Source organism: Thalassophryne amazonica, chromosome 14 (genome assembly GCF_902500255.1).
Source record: "Thalassophryne amazonica chromosome 14, fThaAma1.1, whole genome shotgun sequence".
Classification (NCBI taxonomy): domain Eukaryota; kingdom Metazoa; phylum Chordata; class Actinopteri; order Batrachoidiformes; family Batrachoididae; genus Thalassophryne; species Thalassophryne amazonica.
In genome coordinates this window covers 62,702,625-62,716,729 of record NC_047116.1, presented here as the reverse complement: position 1 = coordinate 62,716,729, position 14,105 = coordinate 62,702,625, and the positions used below count along the sequence as shown (strand labels likewise).

The 14,105-nt window shown below is 41.9% G+C and overlaps 1 protein-coding gene across 1 annotated transcript in view; it reads right to left on the bottom strand.

Moving 5' to 3' along the window:
* The window catches only part of lrp1bb (low density lipoprotein receptor-related protein 1Bb), a 1,555,752-nt gene extending 1,543,858 nt beyond the window's left edge, over nt 1-11,894 (bottom strand). Inside the window, exon 1 of the mRNA XM_034186395.1 lies at nt 11,604-11,894. Coding sequence (XP_034042286.1) covers nt 11,604-11,694 — 91 coding nt within the window. The 5' untranslated portion in view covers nt 11,695-11,894. The remainder of the gene's footprint in view (nt 1-11,603) is intronic.
* Nucleotides 11,895-14,105: the final 2,211 nt, after the last annotated feature.

Below are 14,105 nucleotides of genomic sequence, written 5' to 3'. Positions count from 1 at the left end.
TATGACTGAAAAATATTATTAAGGCTTGATGTTTTAAAATACAACCAACAACATAAGTCACACTGCCATCATACTGCCAACACCTGGATTGGCCATCGCTGTGTCACATCACTCAGCATTTGCGTGAAATACTTCTCCCCCTTGATCCCTTGTCTCTTGTTAATGAATGAATGGCAGCTGATGACTTTACCTCTCTGGTAGCTAATGTGACCAAAGGGTGATAGGAGTCCTAGCCATGCTTGACAGCTTTGTAAACAATGCCGTCAGAATGCCCACCACTGGCCAAACTACATATCACCCTTATTATTTCTCCTAACCTACAGCCACATTGGGATATAGACTCGTGCTCTGTGTGTGCATGCAATCATGCATGCCTATGTCCGTCTGTCTGTTTCTTTCAACACTGTAACTTATGAACACCTTCTCCAATTCATTACAAAACTGATGTCCATAATCATCTCCAAACTCTGTGTCCGAATACTCAGTTGGGATGCTATTGCCCAATTGTTAGTACAATTGGGCAGAAGTAAGGACACAATTGGACTGTCATCTTACCTGCCCTTTGACTCGAATGGTAACAGATGTGCATACCCATGTATCCTTCAAAAATTTCTATTTTGCAATGGCAGGCTTTTTTTAAATTGTTCCAGATGGCCGCTGTCATTTTTATCTATGTTGCCTATTTTCTTGAAATTTTCTGGGAAGTTATTTTTCGGTTACCAGGTTTTCATACCTCATGGATAACGCACAGTTGGCTGACATGCAATGGAGGAAGCAGATTATATGTTACTGTTCAACTATGACTAATACTAATGTGTTGTGTGGGCCGCCCGAAGAGGAGGTACTGCTGGCTCACCACCAGAGGGCGCCCTGCCTGTTGTCGGGTTTCAGGCACCAGAGGGCGTAGTCGCCTCGCAGGAGCACCAGGAGCACCTGAGCTGACAGCTGTCAGTCATCATTCATCATCACATCACATTCATAAAAGCCTGGGAGAGACACCATAACTCTGCCAAGTTATCTGCTTACCCTCAAGGTAAACCGACTCAGCCATTTTGTGCCGTACGCACATTCATTGTTTTCTGAAAGTCTTTGCAGTTGTGACTTATACTTGCAGCTTGTAGCCGAGTTTGTGGAAGTTGGAGGAGTTGGCGTCTCCACTCCTAACTTCTGACTCACTAAGTATAACAATTGACACTGCACGTCCTCCAGTTTTTCCTCTGCACTCTGGGAGTATTTGGATTTATTCCTCCAAGAGGATAACTGTGAGCTGCTGACTGTTTGCTGGGTGTACACACACCCACCTTTAACCTGTCTCTTTTCCTGCCAGCAGTACCAGATCTGACAGCTGGAAGTGGTGGCCACCTGTGAACTCAGGACTTGGCGGCTCCGGTATGTTGCAGGTCTCCGTTGGCGGTGGAACCTCGTGGGTCCCGGCTTTTCTCTGGTTAGGCGTCTCCTACCCTCGGGCCTGCCCACGCGTCACCGTGTTATGTGATTGACAGAATAAAAGCATATCTGGTTGTTTTGTGCACATTTGCAGAATAAATTATTTATTCGGACTTCCTATTGGCTCTTCATTTACGCCCCCTGGCGTGGGTCCGTGTACTTCACTTTCCCAACAAAATGAGCATTTGGATACCCTGCAGATTATGACATACTGCTTTTTTCCTACTACAGGTAAACCATGTTAACTTGCATTCGCGCAAGTTGCATTTTGGCTTTACTCACGGTTGATTTGTGGACCCCGAAAATTTAGACTACTGTGTAAACGTCAATTTTGATTTGCCTGTTTTTGGGAAGGATCGCCAGTGCGGATGATTCTGGAAGATGATTTCTTTATCTGGAGTGGGTTGGGGATCTTTTTCTTCTTCCTCAGACTGCTGCGTGTCAGTGATTAGGGCTTCATCAGCTTGGACGATTCAAAGTTTTTGAATGTGACCTTCTTCTTTAGATCATTCCCGCTGGTTCAGATTGGCCCAGAATTTATACATGTGTGTAGCAGGCATGTGTGGCCATGTGGCGGCGTGTGTATAAAATCCAGCCCAATCTGAACTGGCGGGAATGATCAAAAAAGGAAGGGTACACCCTAAAACTTCAAATCGTCCAGAATCATCCCCACTGACGAAGCCCTCATCACTAACTTGCAGCAGCCCTAGGTGGAAGAAAAAGATCCCAAACCTACTCCAGATAAAGAAATCATCACCATCCAGGAAGGAATCATGCTTCAAATGGTCAAAACTATTGTAATATAGCAAGGTAAGCTGATTTTAATTTTTTTTTGGTCAACCTTATTAACTTGCAGTTTCACATAACTCACACTCTGACTTTGTGGACCCCAACCTGTATAAGTTAATGGGGTTCACCTGTATATGGTAAGCTAGTATGAGTATTGAAATGTAGCCTACATTTCTTCACCTTGTCAACTTCTGAGCCATCTATCAGTCAAGATTTCTCAGACAGAAACACATCTAACACTGTGGACTCTACATTATGTCACCGTTGCACAATGTCCAATTGATTCCACATTTTGTATGATCATATGCTAGGTTTCCCCCATCCTATGAACATCTGAGCCATATAACAGTAAATTGTCAGTGCATGTGTGAGGCTGTCCTATTCTGTATTATGACAGTGATTTATACATGAATGCTTCTGTTCCTCCCGGTGGGGGATACTCTGCCACGTGTTGCTTTGTTCATTTTATGACGTACTCTATTATCTGCCATCCACACATCCCCAAAACCTCATACTCATCTTGTGAAACAAGAGGTTTAATCCACCACTGCCCTCATGAGCCTCATTTTCATTAACATATTTGGCAATAAAATGGTGATATTCCATTAATAATTTAACCTCCCACCCACACCACTATCACCACCAACATTTCAGCATACAGCCAAGCCTAGCTTTTTGATTAGACTCGAGCCCGATGAGGCTTTTTCTTTAAATAGACTCATTGATTCATTAATCACATTCTCAATTCTGTAACAGTTTGGGGCAAATGTAATACAAAACACCACAATTAGGTCAGTGAAGAACACCAGCACAATCACACCATGTGGAGTTGAACATTTGGCTCCTCCTTAAACTGGTAATCAATACCACTGAGTCAATTCACAGCCAACGGCTCTGCAATCTGAGCCAATCCACTGCTGATTCAATTCATTAAGACAGTGTGAGGCCATATTAAAAGTGACAACATCAGAATCAAATGGCTTCATCATTCGATAACATTATTCACCAGGAGTGAGCCGCTGCAACATAATGTGGCACGTGGCACTGGGTTCACTATTACCTCATATAACCTCAGGATATTCCGTCAGGTCCAGAAGTATTTGGAGAATGACTATAGACGTTTAGTTTTAAATGAAGTCCTATAAGATAATCCTATGTAGGCAATGAGGCCAACTATTGCCAGTGCGTATCTGACTCTCCCTTGATGGGATGCCAATTCCAGAGGAGTGTATGTCTCTACCCATTTACAGCTGTTTGGACTGGGACCACGCAGATGCAGTGTCTTGTCCAAGTCACAGATGGGTGACTGGGTACTGAATCCAGGCCCGCATATTGGTAGCCCAGCTCCTTTTTCCAATGTACTAACTGCTCTGCTTTCATTGAAGGCATTGACAAAAATATTGCATTAACAATTCAGGAATTAAAGCATTTTTATACACAGTCCCTCTATTTTAAATGGCTGTAAGTAGTTGGACACACTAAATATAATGATTACAGTATATTCAGAAAAATCATTAGTTCTACAGTCAGTTTTATCCAAATAAGTCAGGGGATGGGTACATGAACATTTCCAAGTCACTTAATACTGTATGTCAATAAAAATACAAACAGGACAGATTTTCCAAAAAAGAACACTTGAAAGGCCTGCCACGCTTTGCCAGGATGAACATTTGTGTTTCTCCAAGAATTTTTTCAGGCTGGGTACTGATCAGCAGAAAATACTTTTCTGTTCCATGTCACCATGAAGCCGTGATTGAAGATGCAACTAAGTTGCAAAACTAGGCAGTTTCTTCAATCACAGCCACAGAAGACCATAAGGCCTGCAAAGATGGCAGAGTTTTTTGGTGGCTTCAATAACAGACAGATTTACCATACAGCAGCATACTGTTTGTATTTCTTAATGATTTATGTAAATGAAGTCAAAACACATTCAATGACTTGCAAAAGTTTAAGTGTCCATCCTGACTTGTCAAAAAAAAAAGAGAAAACCCTGATGATTTGTATGAACAGTAATCATTATATTTACACATTTTGTCTAATTACGTATAGGCTGTGAATATGGAGGCAATATGTATAAAAATGGATGCAGTTCCTAAATGGCTCATGCAGTTTTTAAAAAGCATGAATTAAGTCTGCAGCACAAGCAAGTTTTGATTTTTTTTTTTTTTTCCAGCTCACTGTGGTCACAGTAATGAGGCAAAATTCCAAATGTTTTGTCACTGACCAAATACTTGTGAAGCTGACTCGTCTTTGCCCTGTGAAGGTGTATGAATCACCTTTGCCTGGATAGATGTGTCAGCTGTTTTATGTCTTTCATAGCACATGAAAGACTAAATGCAATCATAGAAATGCTGTCGAAGCACTGGCATTTAAAAAAAAAGCGGTAATGAAGTAATATTTTGCACTGCCCTTAAAACTAAACATGCATTCTGACTTTTGATGTGCAACAGAAGTTATTAATCTACGTAAAGCTGACCTTCTCTGCTGACTGCCAGCTGCTGTGAGGAAACGTCTGGCTCTCTGGCCAAGTCAAACCTGTGAAGTAATAGTCAATAAAGCACCTGAAATACATGGCTCATTAGTGGTGGTAACAACCACAGTCAGAGCCCACGCCACACGTTTCCCTTTAAGATGAGACACAGTGCTGTCTAGTGCATCATTTCCTTTCTCTTTTTCGCTTTGCTTTAACTTTATTTATTCTAAACCAGCTTTGGCTGCGGCTCTACGTGCAGCTTGTCGATGACGGCCGCAGGCCTCCATCCGTCGTGGGGATGGCCTGGTGCTGAGGTGGATGCTTTTGCAGCCACATCGGAACAGGATGTGGACAGAAAATCGAGCTGCAGAGGAGGCCTCACAGCGTGCGGGCTCCTTTGAGTTAGTTTCCCAGATAAAGGCATAAAACAACTATGAAAAGAGAATTCTGTACAACCTTTGAAGGTCAGCATTTAGCCAGTACCTGAAATGATCTATTTTAAAAACTACATCCTGGTGTTCACATTCAAGCATGTCACTGTCAGCTGAAAGTGATGTTTCATCAAAAACCCGACAAGTTTTGCTTCAGTGCAGCCAAAGGCTGTGTTTTACATTCTCTCCATTTAGATGTGATTTCCAACTGCAATTTAGTGACTAATTCTTCTTTTTCAAGATATCTATTAAATGTGACATTAAGCAAACCGAGCATTTAGTGGAGCACTTAGAAGCCGTGTTGTGTTCCACATAGTCATTGTGTTGGCATTAGAAAATATTCATGTGCCAGACTCTGAAATGGAGAAAAATACAGCTGAAATCAATTGTCTTCCTGATCAGTCTGTCAATTATTACTGCAGATAATCAATTAATAATTTACAATAGCCTCTAAAAACTATCAATAACTAATAAAAAAAACAAACACCAAACATATTTTGTTGAAGACAGAGAATTTTAAATTACTCTCAAAATGTGAAGTCAATTTGCCACATTTTACCAAAGCTGTATAACTAATTCAAAGTCAGTTGAAATGGGTTTATCAAAAGAAACATAATTGCACATTAATTGATATATCAATTGTGAAGAATATTGTAAAGCAAGATTGTCTCTAATTGAGCCCATTAAAATAAACTGACCATTTTTTTTTTTTTTTTTACCTCAGCGAAGGGGCTGTTTATATAAATTTCAACATAAGATGACTCCTTTTATTGGAAGCAGTGTAAAAGCAGTTTAGATGGGTTTGCCTTCTCTTTGTAACAATTTAAACAAGAGCAATCTGAGATTTCTGACATCATCCAAGGGTTGACGAGGTCTCAAAATGAAAGATATGTGATTCAGATTGTGACCCAGAGTATTCCTGAAACCAAATCCATCTTGTCTTCTTGGAGTCTTCCATGGCCTAATATCTATCTGTGGTACAAACGTGGTGAGAATCCTTGAAGTAGTTTTGACATAATCCTTAAAAGCCTAAAAAGTGAAATCTTTATCCAGAATCCAGATCTGGAGCACCTCCAAAATTTAATGGAGTCTTCTGTGGCCTAATATCTATCTGCGGTGAAAATGTTGTGGAAATCCATGCAGCAGTTTTGACGTTATCCTGGTAACAGTCAGACAGACAGACAAATAAATTAATGCGGATGATTTTATTACATCCTTGAGGGACATAATAAAACTATTTCAGAACAACATAAGCAGAAATTGTGCAAATTTTAAAGTATGAGAGACTAGAATTAGTCAAAATCTGTTTTTTTTTTATAGCATACAGGTCTTAAATAATTAATCAGTTAGGGAAATCGTTGACTATACACAGTAAAATCACCAGTGTAAAACTAACACTGACAGTGTTAATTTAACTAATTTACCACTGGCAATTTTACCATGTATTTGTTGACTGACTAATGATATACGAGGGCTGTCAATAAAGTTACGGTCCTTTTAATTTTTTTCAAAAACTATATGGATTTCATTCATATGTTTTTACGTCAGACATGCTTGAACCCTCGTGCGCATGCGTGAGTTTTTCCATGCCTGTCGGTGACGTCATTCGCCTGTGAGCACTCCTTGTGGGAGGAGTCGTCCAGCCCCTCGTCGGAATTCCTTTGTCTGAGAAGTTGCTGAGAGACTGGCGCGTTGTTTGATCAAAATTTTTTCTAAACCTGTGAGACACATCGAAGTGGACACGGTTCGAAAAATTAAGCTGGTTTTCAGTGAAAATTTTAACATCTGATGAGAGATTTTGAGGTGATTCTGTCGCTTTAAGGACTTTTCACGGTGCGAGACGTCGCTCAGCGCTCTCAGGCGCCGTCATCAGCCTGTTCAAGCTGAAAACCTCCACATTTCAGGTTCTATTGATCCAGGACGTCGTGAGAGAACAGATAAGTTTCAGAAGAAGTCGGTTTCAGCATTTTATCCGGATATTCCACTGTTAAAGGAGATTTTTTTAATGAAAGACGTGCGGACGGGTCCGCGCGTCAGGACGCAGCCGCCGCAACGCTCCGCCACAGGAAAAACACCTCTGTTGAAAGCCTTAAGGACAAGTTGGAACATGTCCTGCCTGTTAAACAATTTCTCATATACTCACTCCACTGAAAGCCATCAAAAGCCGCCTGGATTTTACAAATGGTTATCAACACGGAGGTGTTTTTCCTGTGCCGCCGCACCGTGCCGGCTGCGTCCCGACGCGCGTATCCGTCCGCACGTCTTTCATTAAAAAAATCTCCTTTAACAGTGGAATATCCGGATAAAATGCTGAAACCGACTTCTTCTGAAACTTATCTGTTCTCTCACGACGTCCTGGATCAATAGAGCCTGAAATGTGGAGGTTTTCAGCTTGAACAGGCTGATGACGGCGCCTGAGAGCGCTGAGCGACATCTCACACTGTGAAAAGTCCTTAAAGCGACAGAATCACCTCAAAATCTCTCATCAGCTGTTAAAATTTTCACTGAAAACCAGCTTAATTTTTCGAACCATGTCCACTTCGATGTGTCTCACAGGTTTAGAAAAAATTGTGATCAAACAAAGCGCCAGTCTCTCAGCAACTTCTCAGACAAAGGAATTCCGACGAGGGGCTGGACGACTCCTCCCACAAGGAGTGCTCACAGGCGAATGACGTCACCGACAGGCGTGGAAAAACTCACGCATGCGCACGAGGGTTCAAGCATGTCTGACGTAAAAACATATGAATGAAATCCATATAGTTTTTGAAAAAAATAAAAAGGACCGTTACTTTATTGACAGCCCTCGTATATATAGTTGTTGTTGTTTACTGAAAATTGTTTTAGCTCTAATAAGCATGTAAATCCTGTTATGACATGTTAGGTACATGGTGACTATCCACTGTATGTGTAAGATGTAAAATGTGAAATTATCACAAAAATTGAACCGTGCAGACCTCCACCAACAGAACAATAATAGCCAACAGCATTAGTTCATCCACCAGCTGACAGAGGAGGGTGTCTACAGAGCTTTGTGATGTCATAAGACAGGTTACTAAAGAACGAGATCAAAGAAACCCTTTCTAGTAATGCTAAGCAAGGGGCTAAAATAAAATTTTTAAGATCCAGCTCACCACTAACATTTAATTACTTTTCCCTGATCCAAAGGAATAATACCACTGAAGAAAATGCCATGAAAATCTTTCTGAACTATATTCTTCAAACAAACAGACAAACATACAGGACAGGAGCAAGCACATAACCTCACTCACTCACTAATCTTCAACCGTTTATCCGTGATCAGGTCGCAGGCAGCACATAACCTATCATAATTAAAAACACCACTAAGTCAGTAAACAGTGGTGATAATTAAGCTGTGGTCAATAACAGAGCCACAATTTGTAGGTGATTACAACTGAGATAGCGTATGGGGTCTACGTTTAACAACAATCTGTATTTTTCTTCATCATTTTATCTGCTATTCCTCCAAGCATGAGCCTATACACACTAAGGTACAAGGATGCACACACACACAGTTGTGATTCTATTTTGCTTAATTATCTGCTAAAGGCAGACATCCATGCACAGACATATCTGTGTCTCCCACTACATCACATTATAAAAGGGATATATGTTGGACAATCGTGAGCTGTTTGTGCCAGTTGATTCTTGTTATCTGTTGTTGCAATCAATGCTTAAGAATATTTTGATTTAAAAAAAAAAATCATAAATAGCCACCGCTGATGTGATCTGCAACAACTTCTCAATCCTGTCATTTTGTTGGATCAGCATTGTGCCGCTGCGCTCGTCCCGGCCAGGTCAATCTGCTCAGTGTTGGACGGACAATACGGATGGAGACTAAAGCACGAGCCGCAATGCTACTTTATGAATGAGCTTTTGAAAAGCTGAGAATCATGCAGAGAAAACCACGGCCTCACCACTTGGCATGCAACACAACAACACAGGCACCACAAAGCAAATTAATTTCTGACTAATTACACGAGCCGATTCAGCACTGGAAGAAATATGAAATGCTATTACATTATTGTCCGTTTAGACGCAGCTTTGGGAGCTTTCGTTTCTACCTGACGTAAATGCAGACGAGTGTCTTCGCCTCCTTCATGCAGGTAGATCACTATATTTAATACAGTGCATTTTGGTTTGGCGGCACACAAATTAAACACAGTTAAACCACATGAAGCAGGATCGCAATAATTCTTCACAATGATGAACTACGCTAATGCAGCCCCGTGCAGCACTGCTGACAAACACAAACTCCAAGAGGGGTTTGAATTCCAGGTGGGTGTTTTCTCCACATGCACCCCCCCACAAACTCGACCCCCACTCTCGGAGCAGGCCATCCTCTGGGACTACGTGATACAAATTTTTCATCTTTTCATTTCATGCACAGAGAGAGGTAAACAGTGTTTTCTCACCTACTGCGTTTGCAAACGCAGTAGGTGCGCTGTGGTGGGAACGCATTTGGTGACACATGGCACGGTCGCACAACAAGGCAAGCACATTTAACACTCCATGGCTGTGTCGAAAAAGAGATCAAGGAGGTGTGACCCCTCTTGTAGAGAACGACACATGGCCATATAACTAATAAAAAATAGATTCCAACCATATGTTTAGTGTTACTGTTATCTCATTCTGATTTTTTTAATTCTTGTAACATCAACCACTCAAATACAGAGGGCACCACCGTGGGCATGTCACCTCATGACTTTCTTAACCTTGCACAAATTTGACATCTATTCCTCCTGTGCCCGATCAGTAATCACGTTTGACGTCAAAACCATTTAGCAGATTTTTATTTCTTGTGTCGTGACCTCATTTCACCAACAGTGAACAGCATTCTGCACACAGTATCTATTCAATATCTGTTTCTACATAATAACTAGGGGGCACAAAGAAGGCCCGGACTTCTAAACCTATAAAAAACATCACAGTCCATGAATTATTTACCAGAACATGCCTTCTCTTCAACACTGACAAAACTGAAATAGCTTTTATGGATCTACATCAAAACCGTCTTGCTTCTTGTGTGGCATCTGCCCCACCCCTCCACAAAGCTTCATGAAAATCAGTAGACATGTTAAGTTTTCTGTGTGACATCAACAAATACCACAAATAAAAACGGGTGGAAGCACAATCTGCTCAGCTGACATAATAAGACTGTCATCACTTCAGTTCTAACTCATTTGTTGTGCCTCAAGTCTGAACATTTTAGGCGTTCAGTGTTTTTGCTCAGTGAGCAAGGAGTCAAAAGCATTGCATGCCAGCGCTGACTGGGATTGAATACTCAGCTTCAGATCGATAGATGCCAATCCTTCTACTAAAACCAGCAGCTTTAACACAGTCATTGTTGGCGCTGTCAGCTGCCGAATCATCTATGAGTCAGTCTGCACCATCATATTGGATTCATTATGATGTTTCTAATTTTTTGGCCACATTGGTGACCAACACATTAAACATAGTTTACCACCATAAAAAGGCCTTTATGATGTCTTGAAATACCAGGAACAATTTTGACCATCTGTCCCTGAAAGTTCATGGAAAAATCAAACTCCACTTTTAGTTGTCCTGTACACAAACGGAACCGCATTATAAACTGGCCAACAGCTGAAGCGCACTGAACTTTTTAACTCATTTTAGTGCATTAGTGCGTATGCGCAGGTGCATCTATTTTTTTTTCTGGCCATTAACTGCACATTAACAACAATTTGAAACGTGCAGTCATGTGAATATTAATATTAAAGTGTGGCTGTCTCACAGATGTGACCATGAGTCATAAATGTGACTCTCGCCAAACGCACAGGCGCATTTCAAATCTTAAAAACCACACCATTAAAAAAGAAAAACAAAAAACAAACAAAAAATGCTTCTGGACTAAAATCGCCTTTCTATTTTTGGAGGTGAAGGCAAAGAGTGAGTGAACTCAATCTGAGCACGAAGTGAACATTTCTGTCTTTAAAAGCGAACAGCAAACAGTCCTCTTAAAACACTGTTAGTCCTGACACTGTTAATCCTGACACCAAATTCAAAATTCGGACATGCAACAGTGAATCCGCGCCCGATTTGCGCTGCGTGCATGCTGGCGCCTCCGAGCATCCGACAGCAGAACGCACTTTGGCACAGAGATCATGTCACCTGCTGCACTGAAGGATGCTGACAATCTATTGTGGCTACCATCAGCAGCCAGAAAATGCCAAATCCACCCCCCCCCCCCCCCCCCAAAAAAAAAGAAAGAAAGAAAAGAAAGGCGCAGCGCAAGTTCAGCGCCGTATTGTTTCTGGTTATGGGTGGACGATCTGAATGTGAAAGATAAAGCAAGATTATAACTCTTTTTGCGTTCAGGATAAATGAATTCCCAGCACCGTGTGACACCACACTGTACTAAGGCGGGCCGGGGTGCCAAGTTTGATCGGACTGCGCATCCCTCCGTCGGCCCGGTTCTTCCTTACCTTTATGCTCATCCGACACCGCCGTCAGCTCGGCGCACGGAAATAATCCCGAGAAAAGGGCCAGCAAGGCGAGTAGCAGCAACTCGGACATGGTTTCGGAGAGCGGGCTGTAGAGAGTCGCGGTGCTTCTCCCTCTCCTGCTCCTGGTGCTGCTCCTGCTCCGGGTCCAGTCTCCCCTTTCCGACAGCTCCCGTGTGTGGAGCGCCGTTATTCGGTGGCGTCAGATGGAACCAGTGCGCAAAACGGTGCAGAGCTGCTCCTGCTGCTCCACGACACATGCACACCTCCGCTCAACGGCGAACAGACGGCAGGAGAGAGGAGAGTCACAGTCAGGCGGAGGGACGGAGGGAAGGCGGGTGGAGAGGATGGGGGGAGATACAGAAGGAGTACGTTTCCTGTCTCCTCTCAGTGATTAAACGCCGTCAAGGTGGCGCAGCGCGCCTCCAGCGACTCCAGCTGAGAGCGGGGCGCATTTAGTGGAGTGGATGTGCAAGGTCCAGATTTTTTTTTCTTTTTTCCTTCCCACTGGATCGTAAAAAGAAGGAAAAGTCAGGGACTGTGTGATGAGGAGTCAGCTCTCACTGTTTCCACATTACGCACAGGTGTAGGGTTCAAGGATAGGTCCACGTCAAGAACAGCACAGCCTACTTTCATTAGTCTATAAATCATATTCCAGATCCTTTATGTGTCTGCTGTCTAACAGAAGCTGGAGCTTTGGTGCACAACTGGAACCAAACAACACATTCACTGCACAACTAAAACATGTTGGAAGAAACAGGCCACGTTTCATCATCCATCCTTTTTCTCAACCATTGATTTGTGTGGAGAGTTTGAACAGATGCTTATCTGGAGGCTGTCACTGCTGACAGGGGTTATGTTGTGTATTACACTTTATACATCAACAGGTGTCTTTGTGTTTTAAGACCTGATTGTTCAAAAACCGAGGTACAGCTTCAGGTCATGAAGAATGAAGCCAATACAGACCATCAAAGACGTCAGTGTGCCAGTATTTCTGTTGCATGAAATTTTAGTGTTATTTTGTCCTAATTAGCAGGTCGCTTGGTGACCTTTGGTCCACTGATGTTGCAACAGTTACTAAGATAATATGCCAGTTGTACGTTTTAATACCCGCATCCAACTACCACCAGTGCACAAAAATATACATCAAACACTTTTGTACCCCATCATGATTTTTTTTTTTTTTTTTTTTACTATTTCTAATCCTACCCTTCTCCTAACTCTAACCATAACCATGACGTAAGTCTCTCCTGTCCCAACCCTAACCATAACCCCCTCAGACCCCACTGTGTCACCCCTCATTTTGTGCTCCCATCACAAAAAGCGCCCCATTGTCGTGACGGTATCACAAACCATCATGGAGAGAGAGGGAAAATATAATCCAAGGGGCTTGTATTATTTTAAAATTGCAGGGGCTTGGACGACCAGGAAAGGTTTCTGTGTCTCCATTTGTGGTACTAAAATATGGAATAAACTGACAGAGGAACTAAAGCAATGTCCAAATATTATTCAGGATAAATACGAGGTCTGTTAGAAAAGTATCCGACCTTATTATTTTTTTTAAAAAACCATATGGATTTGAATATATTTATCAATATAAATAAATGATGTTCTCTAGATATGTGACTGATGAAGATAAATGAGTTTGTGCTCTATGAGTTGCTGTATTGTGAATGTAGTTTGTTCGGTAATATTGGGATTGTGTCCTATGAGTTGCAATGATTGAGCGGTTGAAATAGGGAGGTGGAATAAATGGGTTTTTTGCTTCCCCCCACTCCTTTTTGGACTAGATTTAACTGGATGGATGTATAATTTTTATATACGAGGTCTATTAGAAAAGTATCCGACCTTATTATTTTTTTCAAAAACCATATGGATTTGAATCACGTGTGATTGCGTCAGACAAGCTTGAACCCTCGTGCGCATGCGTGAGTTTTTTCCACGCCTGTCGGTTGCGTCATTCGCCTGTGAGCAGGCTTTGAGTGAGGAGTGGTCCAGCCCCCTCGTCGTTGTTTCATTGCCAGGAAATGGCGAAATAATTTGGGCTTTTTTTCCATCAGAATTTTTTCAGAAACTGTTAGAGACTGGCAGCTGGAAACCATTAGAAAAATTTATCTGGCTTTCGGTGAAAATGTTACGGGCTTGGTAGAGAATAAGGAGTGTTACTGTCGCTTTAAGGACGGCCCCATAGCGGCTGTGGGGCGCGCCGCGCTCCGACGCCGCCATCGACAGGCTGAACGACCATTTATAGTATCAAATGCTTTCTATAAATCAGAAAAAAACCCTACAGTATATTGCTTATTTTCAATCGCGTTGGTAATTTGTTCAACGAAATCCATCACAGCCAACAAAGTAGTGCAATTCTTTCTAAAACCATATTGCTGCTCGTTAAGGATATGATGTTTAGTTAAAAAAATCGTTTAACCTAATTTCAAATACCTTTTCCAGAATTTTGGAAAATTGTGGTAGATTGGCCTGTCATTA